The sequence below is a fragment of the Macaca mulatta genome, chromosome 11, assembly GCF_049350105.2.
Source record: "Macaca mulatta isolate MMU2019108-1 chromosome 11, T2T-MMU8v2.0, whole genome shotgun sequence".
In the NCBI taxonomy this organism is placed as follows: Eukaryota; Metazoa; Chordata; class Mammalia; order Primates; family Cercopithecidae; genus Macaca; species Macaca mulatta.
This window is the reverse complement of record NC_133416.1, coordinates 3,578,080-3,596,059: the sequence shown is the minus strand read 5'-3', so window position 1 is coordinate 3,596,059 and position 17,980 is coordinate 3,578,080. Positions and strand designations below refer to the sequence as shown.

Genomic DNA, 17,980 nt, shown 5'->3' with positions numbered 1-17,980 from the left:
CTCCAGCTTGGGCGACAAGAGCAAAACTCCATCTCAAAAAAAAAAAAAAAAAAAAAAAAAAAAAAAAAAGAAAAAGAAAAAAGAAGTGGGGATTACAAATTGAGATGAGGTTTGGGTGGGATCACAGAACCAAACTCTCTCTCTCTCTCTCACACACACACACACACACACACTAAAAGTGTACATTTAATTATCTTAATGTATGAGCTATTTTCTCCTGGGTCATACCATGTATCTGAAACATACTGAGATTTGGCTTGTGTTGTGGGTCTGCAGGCAACAAGGGTTAATTACAGTGAGTCTTGAGGAGAAATAACATCCCCTTCAAAGCATCTTCCCCAGATGATGATATCATAGGGTTTTCCCACAAAGGAAGGTTAGTTATGGTAGAAGTGGTCTACTTCCACTGTAAAAGGTGATGAGAGTGACTTGAAAATGTAAGATTCTCAATTCCATTTGAATCCTGCCAGATTTCCCGATTCCAACTTTCAGGGTCTCATTATTTCTCAATCAGTTCCCTAATGTTCCCATGAAAAACTTGTTAAGGCTGTGAATTCAAGTGCTACTGTAATCTAGCCACTTTCACAGTTAAATTTTGTGTTCAATTTTCAGCAATAGTGGCCCTGTGGTTATGAGACATGAGAATGTATTAAAACTGCCATGGAAATGTTCGGACTCTCAGACTGTGATCTTGAGCTTGTCCTTTTCTGTAAGTGCGGTAATGCATTCAGGAAAATCAGTTCCAAACTACAATAACTGTTGTCATCACTACTGCTGTTATAATCAAATTCAGTAGCCACTAGGGCTCCCAAGGCATTTGCTTCAGTTAGCACATCATCATAATCAGCCACAGGTAATAATCTAACTTACTTATTGAAATGTCACTGTATGTCATGGGTAACTAGCATCTGATTTCCCATTGGCAATGAACTCAGCACTTTCATCTAACCCAAATCCATGACTAATCCAATTCTCAAATCCCATCTTTGAAAATCTGTCTTCTCAGACCACTCCAAATACCAATACTATAGCAGGGTCAATCAGAAAACAGAAAACACACTAGTAATTTAAATGAGAAAAATTTAATATTAATAATTGCAAGTTGTAATAGGTGATTAATTATCAAAAGAGAAGTAGCAAATGCAAAAAGCAGCTATCTAGCTCTAGGGCTGAGGGAGGGCAAATTAAGAAGAAACTGAGAACTTACAAAAGCTCTCCCTATCATCCACTTCAACACTGATTTGTACCTTTTTGGGAAGGAATGGCTGCCATTGGCCTGCACAGTCTGCCAGTGGTAAAGAAATTTTCCAGAGAGCATTGGCCAGAGTGTTGTCTCCTACGAGTGGCCTCCTGGGTAGAGGAGAAACTAGTTAGAGGGCATTGGCAGGCTGGAGCTGGTCTGCAAGGGCTACTGAGATGAGCATGACCAGATCTCTCCCATACCACTGCATGGGCTGCCATGCTTAAAAATAGCACATAAATTTGGGGAAAAGTCCCTTTAGCTTGCAATAGCCTTGCAGCATCCCCTCAGAGCTCTCTATTGACAAAGCCTCTGTTGACATTGAGTCATCTGGCACAGGAGAAATGTTTACAGGACCTACCTCTAGTATCTCAAAGCAGGGTAAAGAAGGGTGGATTAATAGCTGTGAGGCAATAAACTGATACCTGGCACAAGAGTGAATAAACTTGGTGGTTTAATGGTTGGAAAGAAGGCTGCTGCAGCTGGAGGTGAGTGAATAGGGCAGGGACAATGTAGGAAATGAGGTCTGAGAGGCAGAGAGGTAGCTGGAGTCAGATCATGTAGGGTTTTATGGATCATGGCAAAGCCTTTGGATTTTAATCCAGGTGTGATGGGAAAGCATTGAACCGTTTAGAGCAGGGGTGTGGTGGGGTCTAATTTGTTTAAAAATATCAGTCTGATTATTAGGTGTATACTTCACAAGAGTGAAGAAAAGGGAGGTTCCCGTTTACCAAGTGCCAGTTAACTTACGCGGCATCTTCTGCAGGCTTCACTTTCTCTCCTGAGTTCTAACCAGCATGATCAAATGTCTTAGTTGGCCTGCAACAACTTAGGGTTCATGGGCTCTTTATTCTCAAACGTTATAGTTTGAGACCTTATTTTATATGGTCACCCTGGTTCTAACATATCTCAAATCCTCTCCTTTCTTGAAAACAAGCCTGAAATTTCAAGATCATTAGGTAGAATTTCTAGGAGTGACTGCTATATCATTGCTATCTTTGGAGAATGACTGAAGTATGGGTAATTCCTCAGGACCTCCCCGCCAACCGCCCCACCTACTGATAGGAGCCACTGCTACCAGACTGATTCCTGTTAAAATGCAAAGGCCACTGAGGGAGAAAACACACAGTTTGTATCAACACCTAAGAATCCTTTCTTCTTTCCTATTTCTTCATACTGGCAGGCCCTAGCCCATTGGTGTAATTCCTGCTGTCAAGTGTTGGCATTCCTGTAACTTAAGATGACATAAATAGGACTAAGGGACAGTCCTACTGACAACAGCCCTATTTTGAAGACCAGGATACCCACAAAGGATTTTGCAGAAGAAGCCTTTCAAGTTTCCTAATAAGATGTCCAAAATGCAGCCATGTGCAGAAGATCAAGCCATCTGTTACTTCTCCTGGACCTTGGAACAGAAGTCAGAGCTCCTGCTTTAGCTAACTTCATTGTTTCTCCAGCTAAATCAAAATTTACAGGTAGGTGAAACAGGAGGTTTGCCCTAAGATGCCTCTAGCTATTTTACCTAACCCATTACTCTCCCCACCTTTTGTCATATTTTCCCTCCCTCTCCATTAATTTGCCGTAAAGCTGACAGCCTTTGGACCCGTTTTCCATCAAGTCCTGTTCTCCAGTCTTTTATTTATACCGTCCAACCTTTGTTTTCCACTATAAGGGAATGGAATGATAAAAAACTATACATTTCCTCTCCCAGTGACTTTGCATTTTAGAAGGAATCAAAGTTGATACCAGTGGTCCCTTGACGTAAGGAAAAACTATGTGGGGAGCTTGTCTGACATGCATATCGATGAGCTCTAATACCTAAGAATCTGGTTTAAAAGTTCTGGGGCGGGACCTAGGAATCCGTGTTTTGATCAAGCATCTCATGTGATTTTTTTTTTTTTTTTTTTAGATGGAGTCTCGCTTTGTCACTCAGGTTCGTATGCAGTGGTGCAATCTTGGCTCACTACAACCTCTGCCTCCTGGGTTCAAGCGATTCTCCTGTCTCAGCCTCTCGAGTTGCTGGGACTACAGGCACCTGGGCCTCCCAAAGTGCTGGGATTACAGGCACGAGCCACCGCGCCCGGCCTCATGTGATTTTGAGAGTTGTTTCAGGAACCACACTTTGAGAGTAATGCCTCAAGTTAAAGGCAGAGTCACTGATGCTAGAGTTGCATGCATAAGCTGTGAGAAGTGAAGGCTTTATTGAGTCCCAGAATCATGCCATACAGATAGTTGCACACAAATGTGTAAACTGTCTTCTGATTCTAAAATTGTGACACATTGTATGTCAATGGGGACATCATTGAAACACCTGGGCTAAGCGGTCACCATATCTTACGGGGTTATGTGAAATTTTGTTGTTATTAAAGCTGTTCAAGAGTGCCGACTCCTGCCCTGCCTCTCCTCCCTGTGAGATTCCCTAGGAAATTATAAACGTGAAATTACAGTCAACAAAACTATAACTACGATTTCATTATTAGCTGGAATAATGTTGAATACTGTGCAGCATAGAGCTCTGTAAATGCTGGATTGCAGCCCAGCAGTTTGGTTCATGGTCAGTTCAGGGTCTTCTATTTGACCACTTTCCACAGTCTGAATTCTCAAGCTGATATATCCAAATGTGCTTCTGAAGAGCAAGAGATTGCCAGACTGCTGAGTCATTTACTTGGTAAGCCATATGATAATAGTGGGAGAGAGATAAAATAAGAGCTAGAGATAGAGAGAATGCTTGGCTCTGCTTACTATTACTATATAGAGGATAAAATGGGCAGAAGTAGATCTGGTGCAGGAAAAGGTGGCTGAAGGCCAGGATAGACCTAAACAGCTGACACCAAATTATAAAGCAGAAGTGTGGCCCTACACACACGATGGACGACTTTTACTCTGGTGAAATGCTTCCATGGTTTTTTAATTCCTGGCATCGGCTATACCTCCACTCTTTTTACTCTCATTCAAGAAAGCATACCAAAATGAAAAAGAGAAATTTCTTTAAAAGTCTTGCATCTGTTTTAGTTGATTCAGAATGTCATTTGCAAACTTTGAAGCTGTAATGATTACTGGTAACAACATTTTACAACTGATTGTGATCTACCAACAGATTATGACCTAGTGTGCCAGGTCCTGGTGAATACACTTCTGACCTGTTCCTGGAGCTGAGGCAAGCAGCAATTTCAGATGAGGTCAATCCTCTGCTCCTCTCTCTAGTTCTTGAACTCCTCTTTTTTTTTTTTTTTTTTTTCCCCCATACAACTCGAGACTTCAGGGTTCAGGCTCTGGGTGATGGGGCAGAGTGGAAGGAGGTTCTAGTGGGGAAGCAGAAAAGTTGGCTTGTTAACTTTACAAGCAGAAGTTGACTCTGTAATTCTCAGAATTCACTTGCTCTTCAATGGGGAGAGGTTAGGAGGGTTCTTACAACTGTATTCAGCTAATATACATGTATTTTGGGGACAGATTATATTTTTTTAATTTTTAAATTGTGAAATAGACAAAAGAAAATAGCCATTAAGTGGCATCAAATACATTCATAATGTTGTGCAACCATCACTACTATCATTCCCAGAACTCTCTTCATTTTGTAAAACTGAAATGCATATTTTGACTACGTGGAGTACCTCGTATGAATGGAATCATACAGTACTTGTCTTTTTGGGACTGGCTTATTTTGACTTAGCATAATGTCCTCAAGTTTCAGCCATGTTGTAGTATATGGCAGAATTTAATTCTTATGATTATTTTGGGCCTTACATTTAGGTATTTGATCCATTTTGAATTAATTTTTGTATATGGTAGTACTAAGGGGTCTGATTTCACTCTTTTTCATGTTGATATACATTTTCCCAAGAACAATTTGTTGAAGAGACTGTTCTTTCTCCCATTGAATGGTCCTGACACCCTTGTCAAAGATCAACTGACTATATACAGGGTTTATTTCTGGGCACTCAAGTCTATTCTATTGGTCTATATGTCTGTCTGTATGCCATTATCATGCTATTTTGACTACTGTAGCTTTGTAGTAAGTCTTGAAATCAGAAAGTGTGAGTCATCCAGCTTTGTTCTTTTTCAAGATTGTTTTGGCTATTTGATGTCTGTGAGATTCCATATGAATTTTAGGATGGGTTTTTCTACTTCAGCAAAAAATATCATTAGGATTTTTGGTAGGTATCACATTGAATCTTCAGATCACTTTCAGTGGCACTCACTCCTTAATAATATGAATTCTTCTAATCCATGTACATGGGGTATGTTGCCATTTATATCTTTCTTATTTCTTTCAGCAATGTTTTATAGTTTTCATTGTATAAGTCTTTTATCTCCTTGGTTAACTTAATTCCCAAGCACTTTAATCTTTTTGATGCTACTGTAAATGGAATTATTTTCAAAATTCCTTTTCAGATTTTTCATTATCAGTGTACAGAAATGTAACTGACTTTTGTGTGTTGGCTTTGTACGCTGTTACTTTGCTGAATTCATTGATTAGTTTAACTTTTTTGGTGTCTGGGATCCTCAGTATGTTCTACGTAGAAGATAATATCACCTGTGAACAGAGCTAATTTTACTTCATACTTTCTAATTCAGATGACTTTTTCCTTTTTGTTGTCTAACTGCTAGGGCTAGAACTTTCAGTACTATGTTGAATAAAAGTGGTGAAAGTGGGCATCCTTGCTTTGCTCCTGATCTTTGAGGGAAAGCTCTTTGTCTTTCATCATTGAGTTTGGTGCTCACTGTGGGCTTTTCATATATGGCTTTTATTAGGTTGAGGTAATTTCCTACTATTGCTAGTTTGTTGAATGTTTTTATCATGAAAGGATATTAAATTTTGTCAAATACTTTTTCTGCACCAATTAAGATGATCATGTGTTTCCCCCTGTATTTTATTAATGTGGTCTATTACATTGATCAATTTTCATATGTTGAACCATCTTTGCATTCCAGGAATAAATCCCACTTGGTTATGGCGTATAATGGTTTGCTAGTATTTTGTTGAGGATTTTTGCATCAATGTTTATAAAAGACAATGGTCTGTACTTTTCTTTTCTGGTAGTATCTTTGTCTGGCTTCAGTATTAGGGTAATGCTGGCCTCAAAGAATGAGATAGGAAGTGTGCTCTCCTCTTCAATTTTTTGTGAAAGAGTTTGACAGGTACTGATGTTCTTTAAATGTCTGGTAGAGTTTGCCAGTGATGCCATCAGGTTCATGGTCTTTCTTTATGGGGAGATTTTTGATTATTGATTTAATCTCCTTACTAGTTATAGCACGATGTGGATTTTCTAGTTCTTTGTAATTTAGTCTGGGTGAGTCTTGTTTTTCTAGGAATTTGTTCATTTCATCTAGGTAATCCAATTTTTTGGTGTACAATTATTCATAGAACTCTCTTACAGTCCTTTTAATTTGTATATAATTAGTAGTAATGCCTCCACTTTCATATCTGATTTTAGTAATCTGAGTCTTTTCTCCTTTTTTCCTTGTCTGTCTAGCTAAAACTTGTCAATTTTGTTGATATTCTCAAAGAACCAATTTTGGTTTCATTGGTACTTCTCTATTTTCCATTCTATATTTCATTTATTACTGTTCCAATTTTTATAATTTTCCCTCCTTCTAGCTTTGGGTTTAGTTTGTTCTTACTATAATTTCTTAAGTTGTAAGGAGAGATTGTTAAGTTTTTTTTTTTTTAATGTAAGAACTTATAGCTATAAAATTTCTTGTTAGCACTGCTTTCTCTGCATTCCATAGGTTTTGGTATGTTGTGTTTTTGTTTTCATTTGTCTCTAAGTATTTTCCAATTTCCCTTGTGATATCTACTTTTTTGATTCAATGGTTAAGAGTCTGCTGTTAAATTTCCACAAATTTGTGAATTTTCCAACTTTCCTTCTATTTTGTATTTCTGATTTCATCCTGCTGTGGTTGGAGAAGATACTTTGTATGACAGCTTTTAAAATATATTGAGATTTCATTTGTGGCTTAACATATGGTCTACCCTGGAAAATGCCCCATGTGCTTTTAAGAAGAATGTGTATGCTGGTGTAATTGGATAACGTTTTCTGTATCTCTGTTAGATATAGTTGGTTTATTGTGTTAAGTCCTCTATTTCCTTATTTATCCTCTCTGGTTATTCTATCTATTATTGACACTGGAGTATTGAAATCTCCAATTGTTATTGTAGAATTGTCTATTTCTCCCTTTGATTCTGCCTGAAGTTTTTGTTCCATATATACCAATGGTCTGTTATTAGGTGTGAAACTGTTTATAATTGTTATAATTTCTTGCTGTATTGAACCTTTTATTAACATATAATGTCTCTTGTAAGCTTTTTAAAATGTAAAGTCTATTTTTTCTGATATTAGTATAGCCCTTCCTGCTCTCTTTTGGTTACTATTTGCATAGAATATCTTTCCCTGTCACTCTTAGTCTGTTTTTGTGTCTGGATCTTAAGTGAGTCTCTTGCAGATGCATATAGTTGGCTCATATTTTTCAATACATTCTGCCAAGCTCTGTCTTTTGACAGTTTAATCCATTTAAATTTAAAGTAATTACTAATAACAAGGGACTTACTTCTGTTATTTTGCCATTGTTTTCTAATACCTTCTTTTGTCCCTCATTTCCTATATTACTGTCTTCTTTTGTGTTGAGTTGATTTTTTTTGGTAGTAAAGCACTTAAATTCCTTTCTAATTTTCTTTTGTGTATATTCTATAGCAACTTTCTTTGTGGTTACCATGGGGATTGTATTTAAACTCTCAAAATTATAACACTTTAATTAGAATTTATACCAGTTTAGTTTCAATAACATATAAAAACTCTGTTTCTTTACTACTCCGTCCTCAGTTCTCTGAGTTGTTGCTGTCCCAAAATTACATCTTTATACACTATGTGCACCAAAACACAAACTAATAATTTTGGAAAATGCATTAGTCTTTGAAATTATGTAGAAAATAAAATGTTGAGTTACAAACTAAAGTTACAATAATACTACCTTTTAGATTAATTTTTTTTTAAGTACTAGTCTCTTAAGTAGAAAATAAAAGTGGAGTAGAAAAGAAAAAGCAGAGTTATAATTGCCCATGTATTTACCTTCAGTGAGATCTTTTATTCTTCATACAGCTTCAAATTACTGCCCAGTTCCTTTCATTTCACCCTGCAGGAGTGAATTTCTTGTAGGGTAGGTCTAGTGGTAATGAACTCCTTCAGCTTTTGCTTATCTGGGAAGGCTTTAATTTCTTCTTCACTTTTGAAAGACAATTTTGCCAGATATAGAATTCTTGTCTGATAGTTGTTTTTTTCTCTTTTAGCACTTTGAATATACTGGCCTACTGCCTTCTGGTCTCAAAAGTTTCAGGTGAGAAATTTGCTGTTAATCTTACTCAGAATACTCTTGTGTGTCATAAGTCACTTCTCTGTTGCTGCTCTTAAGAGTCTCTCTTTATGTTTCAAAAACTTAACTATAACATGTCTTAGTATGGGTCTTTTTCATCTTACTTAGAGTTTGTTAAGCTTGGATATTTATATTTATGTCTTTGGTCAAATTTGGAAAAATTCCAGTTACTATTTCTTCATATATTCTCTATTCTCCTTTCTTTCTCTCTTATTCTTCTTGGACTCCAACAATGTGTACATTGATCTTGATGGTGTCCCACAAGTCTTTTTAGGCTTTGTTTACTTTTCTCAATATTTTATTTCTGTGTTCCTCAGACTCAATAATTTTCATTGTCCTATCTTTAAGTTTACTGATTCTTTCTTCTTCCTGCTCAATTCTGACTTTAAATCACCCTAGTAAAATTTTCATTTCAGGTATTGTATTTTCAGCTTTAGAATTTTTTTTGTTTCTTTTTAGGTGTTCTATTTATTGATATTACCATTTGTTCATACATCTTTTACTTGACTTAATATCTTTCTTTAGTTTTTTGAACATCTTTAAAGAGAGTTGTTTTAAATTCTTTGTCTAGTAGATCTGCCATCAGGTCTTTTCTAGGAGCAGTTCCTGTTAATTTATTTATTTTTCCTTTCAACGGGCCATACTTTCCTGTTTCTTTCTTTGCCTTGTGACTTTTTGTTGAAAACTGGACATTTGAATCTAAGAATGTGATAACTCTGGAAATCAGAGTTTCTTCCTTCCTTAGGGTTTGGTGGTGATGTTTTTGTCTTTAATTTTTTAGGCGACTCTGTGCCAAGCATCAGCATGAGGTATAAATTTCAGGTCTTCTCAGGTGTTTTCTGAGCCTGTTTCTTTCCCTGGGTATGTGCAGTCACTTTCTAATTTTCCTTGTATATGCAGTTGCTTTTGAGTGTCTTAGTCTTTAATGTCTGGCTCCCAAAGAAGGAAAGAGAGAAAAGCGAAGGGGGAGGAGGAGTGCTGGCTCTTCAAATTATCTGGAAATCACTTCAGCTGGTGGTGGAGGGGCTTGCAGCGGTGGGGAGAGGTGCAACAAAAGTAGCTGCCCACCTCTGTGTTTGCACCTCTGTGATTAGCAGCAGCAATAAGTATCCTGAACAAAGATCCCTGAAATTTGAAGAATAGGATACTTTCAGCCCACTCTGGCCTCTACACTCTGTGCAAGATGGTATTGGAAAAGTGCTCAGCTGCCTGTATTATGAGATAAATAGTACTTTCTCATAATAATAATGGGTTCTGCTGGTACTATTTCCACCCAAGGAAGTCACCCAGGTTCTCTCTTCATGCCTGTCTATGCAGTGCTCACCCTTCCAGGAGTAGAAAATGGGCTAGGGGAGGAGAGTGGATTAGCTGCTACTGTACTAAGACCCGGAATTGACCAAAATTAACCTTGATTTACTGTCCGAGCCTCCCCCTGAAAGTTGCAAACCTTCATTAGACTCCAGAGTTTCAAAATATCAATAGTTACACAAACCAGATTCTGCCAGTGTATTTGTTGTCTATCAGGGAGGATTCTTGGTGCTCCTTACTCTGCCATCTTCCCACAATCTCTGGGACAAATTATTTTTAGTTAAGGGGTTATTCTGAAAGCTTTATCGAAGTCAGTTTAAGTTATAGTTACCAAAAAAAGAAAAGCAATCTTACATTTGTATAGTCCTCATAGTACTTTATATATTATCATGTCTCCCCGTCCTTTCTGCTCTCCTACATTCCATCCCTCTTCCCTTCTGTCCTTCTTTCAAAACCAATTTAGGAGACAGCTCTTCCTGTCTAACCCATGTGAATTAGCCATTGAATTCCTCTGATTTTGTCTCCTTTTTAACTGTTGGCCATTTTCCTGTCAACTCTTTCCTGAGAAGGAAGAAATAGGAGATGGATTAACTGCTGAATGGACTTAGGTATTATCATTGGATTCATATTTCCTGTGTTCTCTCCAGTCTTCTTCCTTTTGGAGATCCCAGACAATTGAGATAACTGAGTGAAATTTGTTTTTGCGACCTCTAGGAAACAGGAGAAAGGAAGAAATATGGAAGAGGGAAGATACAATGAAGCCAATGTAGACATTGTTAAGAAATTTATTTGCAATTCTTATTTTTTGTGTTTTTTGTTTGTTTTTTAAATAACATCATTCCTTAGATAAAAATGCAATCTTACAGGAATATACAATAGTGTCTCACACAGAGATGACCCTGAAGCTCTCCTTGAAGGGTTGCCCCTTCCAGGTTCCCTGGCCTTTCTCGAGGGTGAGAAGGCCATCAGGCGAGGCCTCTGACAATGGGATTATTTGAGGATTACAAACTGTACAATGATATTTACAACAGTAAGACTGTGAAGTCGTGGAGCCTGGAGGGGAGGATGTGGGGGTGTGTAGGGGTGTGGGGAACAGTGACAATGGAGGCAGTGCCCATCTTTCTGTGCCTCTCTGATAACAGGCATGATACAGATTGGTTTGGCGGATGAAGGTGGGTCTGAGCAGGAGGACACGAGGAGAGGGGAGCTTTATCTGGAGCCTTTCACTGGAGGAAAGTTTTGCATGGTAGCTCTGGTGGATTAAAATGAAACAGCAATGTTATGAGAGTAATAGACCTTTCAGTGCTTCACCAGTGGGGAATCTGTCACCCTATTTCTTAATGAGCGTGTGTGTTTTGCCATGGGTTATTCTCATCCACTACCATCACAGACTTGTCCAGACATGCTCATCTCTGTTTCCCATGGCCTCATTGCAAGGCCTCATTCCCATCAGGCTCTGGGAGAACAGCATGCATTCTGGGCAGGACAGGACATGGAAATGGGGTGGTATATAATCTGGCTGGGATTCAAGAGATGGATTTCAGGTGTGGGGATGGGCTGCAGCTGGATGCATAGGTGGCCTGAGCAGGAAAAGAGGAGGTGCGCACAGCTTTGGGATGCTGGAGACACCTCCTGAAGGAGATCTTTTTGCACAGGACTGTGTGTTTACAAATCGTCTTCCCTTGATGTGCAAGTTCTTTCCTTTCCCCCTTTTAAACATTGGTATAGTTTCTCCATGTTGGGAAGTCTTGGGGTTGGGTGCTATGTACAGGACCCAGTGACCCACTCTCTTTTGCTTCTTTTCACTCTATAGGAGAACCTTCTCTTTTCTCCTGGCCAGTGGCCAGGAGAGGTTTCCTCAAGGAGGTCCCTGAATCCTGCAGCCTCAGGTTCCTTGGCAAGGGAGTCACTGCTTGGCCTGGTGCCTGCTCACTTCTTTTTCCTAATTCCCTTGGTAATAAACTTGAGATCTCTAAGAATTCCATAACGGGAATTCTCCAGACCCAAACAGTGAATAAGAATCATTCTGTCCATTTCTGCATTTCCTCACATAGAAATGACCCACTCTTAAAAAACCTACAAGCTCTTCCACCCAGAGCTTTTTGATAATAACCTTGGTTTGAGGTGCATGAGTGAATTTTAGAAATGAATGTACAATGTATGTCTGATTCACACCAGGGGAAGTGGCACGGTGCCCTTTCTGGGATCCCTACAAAGTCAAATTCCTTAGATTCTGAGAATTGGGGTGCATGGGATGCCCTGAAAAGGTGGGGGTGTCCCTGTGTAGCAGCCAGTAACCTATCTGAAGGGAGAGGACTTGGCTCTGGTGACGTAACATTTCAAACCTCAGTGTAATTACTTAGTCTTCATCTTTTCCTCCTCATTCTTAGTAGAGATGTGGGAGAATTTTCATGAAAAATGCTAACTCTGACTCCTCTCGGTGCTCCGCAGATGTGTTTACCCTTCATCCACTCAGCTGCAAGATCCAGAGTGCCTGGAACGCTTCTCTAATACCCCACAAAGACCACGGATCTTTGCCACTTCAGGTACTTTGGCTCAAACCTCTTAAAGTCATCCCAGGTAAAAGTGTTGATTGTAGTATTCTCTCAATGTACATAAATAGAATGTATCTCATAATAACAGGAGCTTCTGATGGTACTACTTCCACCCGAGGGAGCCACTCTGCTGCGCCCTCCTTGTCTGTGTATACAGTGCTCACCCTTGCAGGAGCAGGAAAGTCCCTTATCTAGAGCTCAACCCCAGCCCTTGTGCCTTAAAGGTGTGTGTCCTAGGGAGGTGGTTCAAGCATCCCCCCCAGTAATGTGGAGATGTGGCAGAAACCCATTCACCTGTTATACTGGTATCTGGCTCCACAAAGAAGTGTTTCATTGCTTTGACGTAAAAATAAATTGATGAATGAAGTTAAGCCCAGAAGTGGCTTCACAAAGAGGTTGTGTAAGCATCTGCCCATGGGACTCCCTTCCACGCACCGTCTTTCTCACTAGGTGTTGGGAAAGACAGAGAGCTGGGGCCGGGGAGGGCAGTGGGAAGAGGAAGCTCTGCTTAGGGACAGGGAAAGGTGCCCCATTCCTGACAGTTGTAGGACTCTTCTCTGCCTCCTATCTTCCCCCTCAACCTCCTCAAATCGTAGCCGCTGGAGAACCTGGACTCTGGCAGCTGAGGGCCTCCCTGTGAGTGAGATGCGGGCTTCCCTGCCTGTCTTTGCACAGGAGCCTGTGTCAGGTGGCACCTGGACCACGTGAGGGGAGGGACATCAGCAGAGGGGGGACAGGGCGGCAGACACCCTCACACCCCGCCAGGTAGGCTGACATGGCTGGGACAACACCCCCAGATGGAACGTGTGCTCTTCTCACCTTCCCAAATCCTTGAGATGTCAGCGGCTCCACCACACGGATCACTGTGGGTGGGTGAGCTGAATACGTCCTTCCATGAACTGGGAAGAGACCCAGAGGGAGTCAAACTATGCCCTTTTCTTGCCTCCATTCTCCTCCCAGTCCTCCCTGTGCTGACATCTGCCCCAGAGGCAGGTCTTCATTAAAACATGGAATTGGCCCGGACTGCATCAGCAAGTATTTGCCGCCCCTGGGGTTTAAAGAGGTCTTCTGGGAGTCAGCAGCCCCTGTTGTGGCCTCTTTGCTGAATTGTTTCTAAATCCTCAACAATGATATTTCAATTATTCTAGGCCTCTAGGGACGGAGAGGCCATCATCCTCCTTTGCCACCTCTCCCACGATGAGGCTAAAAACCCTGATGACCAGGGTTCCACTCTATCCCTGACCTACATCCTTGTTCTACTTCTTTGCCTTTAGGAGTGGTGGCTGTGTATCTTCAGGACTCCATAAAGTAGCCACCATCCTTTGGGTGACTTCCAAAGTCCTCATTTTCAAGGTGTCCCTATTTCTCAGGAGATGAACTTGGGCATGGAAAGGGCTGCGTTTCCTGAGGTTGCCCCCCGTGTCTTCAGCTGCACAGTCAGGAGACATGCTGGGTGGAGAAAAGCTGGGAGAAAAAAAAACAGGCAGCTTCACTCCAGACAAGCACCTGGAATTTGGAACTGGGAAGCAGAATGAGAGTCATTGCCTTGCTCTTTTGAGTGGATTTCCCAGAGTGAGACCTACTGGATTAAGAAGGAGGAAAGGGGTTATAATAATACCTTCTGAATCAAAGCTGGGAAAAATTCTCTAAGGTCTGGAAATGAAAGAGGCAGGGCTGGTCAGAGGACAAAGAATTAAGCTGACCAAACTGCAGACCTTAAACTGTTTCTTCAAGTCCCTTGGGCCCTTAGCCCCTGGCTGTTTTCTCCTGCCACTTGGGGGCTGTCAGGAGGGGTATGGAAGATGTGACAATTATGTTTTATAAGGTCATGGGGAAAATTCCATTTTAGGTGGAGAGTAGACATCACTCGGAAAACTGTGGATGCGGTTCATTGGTGTCACTACTTGTGCCAGTCTGTTCTGATGACAGGCATCGTACACCAGTCTTATTCTAGATCGGAAGATCAGTCTCGGACAGTCCTCCCGTCCTAGACAGGGAACGCCCGTGTGTACCTCCGGGTAGAAATCTTCGGAACTTTATAAAGGATGATACCTAAACTCAATTTCTAGAGGACCTTGGTGGCACTGAAAAGGAATCAAGAAAGTCCGGATGACTTCGGTGTGGATACCCATAAAGAAACTCTGTTTCTAGACTGTGTTAACCAGGGAGTATCAAGTACATTTCTCCACTTTTTCATGAATCAGTCCAGCAAGCTGTCATAGAGGAATGGACTGTCCCTTATTTTAATTTCTAGCTTACTTATATATGTGCCAAGAGGGGCTGAGGGAACACTAGGACTGAAAGAGATTCAATGGGTCAGTTCTGGGGGAATGGTTGGGTCCAGTTTTCCCCAAAGCAGTCCCTTTTCAGCCATCACTGTTGATACACATTTGAAGGACACAGCACCAAAAGAGTGATGTTCTAGGGAGATACGTGAGCATCAGAGATGCCCCTACAAAATCTGTTCCCACCCCCACTGTGATCTCCGGATGCCTCTTCCCCTGTCCTGGCCTCCTCCTCAGCAGCCCAAACATTAGGGCAAGCCCGAAGGAAAGGCTGCTCCAGAGTGAGGAAGGGATGGAGAAAGGAGCACGCAGAGTTGACTTTCAGATGGATCAGGGTTTCACCCGTTCCTTTCTCGAGCCCCTGCTGTCCTCGCTGGGTAGAGCGGAATCCTGAAGTGAGGATGCCCTCCCTCCAAGCAGCCTGACTTTAATTTTATCCTCCCGGTTGGTGTACACTTTCCTAAGGAAGCCAACGAGAAAAGTCTGTGTGGTGGGAGTGAAGGCAAAGCCAGCCACCTCTTCCGTGGGGGATGCGGATGCCAGCCCGGTGACTGAGGGCTGGTCAGAACGCCTCCCTACGCCTAACAGTGAAGGGCTGTTCTTGGAGAAGTACCAAATCAGATGACCAGAGCAGAGTGGACAGTGAAGCCTGGAATAAAATAGGTCCTGGTCTATCACAGCAAGAGGCGGTACGAACATACCCAGCAAATGATTTTGGAAAAATTGAGGCAAACGGAAGCGAACACAAGATATGCAAAACAGTAATGTCCAAACCTGTTTGTGGAGAGCAGAATAATGACTACACTGGTGATACCTTTGCTCATTGTGCAAATTAGAGAAAACTTGTTCCCTTCCCCCAACCACATATAGAAAAGCACTTAAGAGTTCAAAGGTAAAGCTTGTCACACTCCAAATACAAAATGATTTACTTTACATGCAGCAAAATATACAAGAAGTGAATCCGAAAACCAACTTAATTCAATTCATTATATTCGCTTGGCACAATTGCAATTCAGTTTTAAAAAAATATTTGAAAAATACTGAAACTGACCTGAATTCAAGTATAACGGTTTCTTCAACAGAAACATTATCAATGCAATAAAACATTACACGGAATATAGTGAAGCAAAATGCCTTCTTGTGTTTTTCCCTTAAATTTCTGTGTCTTTTTTTTAAAATACAGTTTTAATGCCAACACAACTCACAATTGTATTTTTAAATGAATATTATTGCATTGTTTTTGCATATCTTGTGGGACAGAAAATGCAAAGAGTTACTGATTCCCATTTCAGAAGCAGAGACAGTGGTTTGTTTTTGCTTTCAAATGGCCCCAGATTCAGATCTTCTCACAGCTAAACCAGAAAGGGGGGACTGCGTAGTCACTGGTGTGCACGGGCACATGGTGTGGGTGCATATACATAGGCAGGACATATGCACACAGACAACCCACCACACACACACGCGTCGCACACACTCGGAGACTCTCGCGCATGCTCCTCTCTCCCAAACCCACCTGTACACCCAGCATTAAAAGGAACCCAACTCTATCACCCACATGTGCAAGACCACATCAAGTGCATTGCAATTACCTTTCCATGAGAAAACCGAACCAAACCAGAACAAAAATAGGTTGCTACCTAAGGAAATGATAACAAATTATTGGGCATACACAATGGTTGGTAAAACTCTCCTGCAGCGGCTTCTATTGAACCTCCGTGGAAAAAGGAAACCACAACCGTTTAAATAATACAAGAAAACCAAACCGGATGTACATTGGCAAAAGTGAAAAACAGAAAGGTGAGGGGGCTACAGGACTTTGTAAACACTCTTCTTCCTCCCCTCCCCCTGGGAAAACAAAATAAAAAATAAAAAAAAACCCAAAACCAAAAAGAAACTGCAACATGCTGTCAAGAAAAGTGTCAAACCACAAAACAAAAGAGCGCTCAGCGGAAGCTCAGCACCACCTGGTTGCGCGGAGCCGGCGGCCCCTTCCTGGCGGCGCAGCTCCTCCCTTGCGCTGCCTGCGGGCCGGCGGCTGGCCGGGAGCTCGGCGTGGCCCGTGCCGGTCGGGGGATCCCGTCGCAGGTGGGCAGGGGCGGGTCGGGGTGAGCGGCACCATGGCCGGCCCGACGCCCATCCCCAAAGCTCCGCGCCCCTGACGGCCGCCGCCTCCCTCTCCGGGCCGGGCTGGGGTCCTCCTGGAAGTCCTGCCCCGCTCCCTTCTCCAAATCCGCGGGACCCTGGCTCTAGGGAGACAGCGAGGCTCGTACAGAATATGTGCAAATGGTTTCTACAAGCAGAGTCGAAAGACACCCGTTTGCTGTAGGGTCCTTTGGGTGAGGGCGCGCGGGAAGCCGGGGTGCTCTCCCCGCAGAGGCGTGGCTGGGCCCGGGGCCTGCGGGCTGGGAGAGGGCAGGCGCCTTCCTCGCGCCCCGGGACCTTCGCCGCCTCCTCTCCCCGCCTCTGCAGACGCAGCCGGGCGCCTTCCTCCCGGAGGGCGGCTCGCGCACCCAGGCTCCGCGTCTTGTCCCAACAGAAATGAATGAAGACGCTGTTCCGGTTAACTCCAGGTCACGAGAACAGTGAGGCACTTCTGAAACGAACCCATTAGGAACATTGAAACAAATAAAAAAAGCCCGCATCTGGCAGCGCCCACTACAGGCTGCTGACGTAGACCCTGCTGTCCTGGAGCTCCTCCTCGCTCAGGCGCCCCCGCGCGCGCGCACAGCCCGCGTCCTCTTCGCCCCCGGCTCGGTCCTGCCCCGCGTCCCTGCAGTTCACAAAGGGTAAGAGGGCGCCATTGGGGCTCTGCGGGGCGCCCCCGCTGAGGATGTTGTCGGCCGCGCTCTCCATCTCCTCTATGGTCATGTCGCAGGCGTCCGCCAGCTCCTGGGTGGTGACCTCGATGAACTTGGGATCTTGAGCGAACTGCCCCAGTCCTTCAGAAATCAAGACCTGAAGGAGCGGGGTGGGAGCCATGAAGAACCAAAGGAACATTATTCCTGGAGCCCAGCTCTTCTCTTGAGGGCTAGAGCCAGGGGTATCTGGTGGGTCACTCGGGGAAGTGTGCCTGCGCACGTGGACCTGTGTGTGTTGGGAGGGGCACCCACAGGGAACAAGTAGAGATGGAGCATCTGCCAAAAGAGTTAGGGATGTGCAGGCCAGAGAAGTTTTGGCTGGGGTGGTCAAACACTGTCATCAAATATATAAAGACTTGCTAATGG

General features: G+C 42.5%; 1 protein-coding gene across 30 annotated transcripts in view; it reads right to left on the bottom strand.

Moving 5' to 3' along the window:
- Positions 1-15,508: 15,508 nt before the first annotated feature.
- The window catches only part of CACNA1C (calcium voltage-gated channel subunit alpha1 C), a 740,665-nt gene continuing 738,193 nt past the window's right edge, over positions 15,509-17,980 (bottom strand). For all 30 annotated transcript variants that reach the window (XM_028829106.2, XM_028829113.2, XM_028829112.2 and 27 more), the window contains one exon: positions 15,509-17,711. In XM_028829106.2, the coding sequence (XP_028684939.2) occupies positions 17,412-17,711 (300 nt within the window). In that variant the 3' untranslated portion in view covers positions 15,509-17,411. The remainder of the gene's footprint in view (positions 17,712-17,980) is intronic.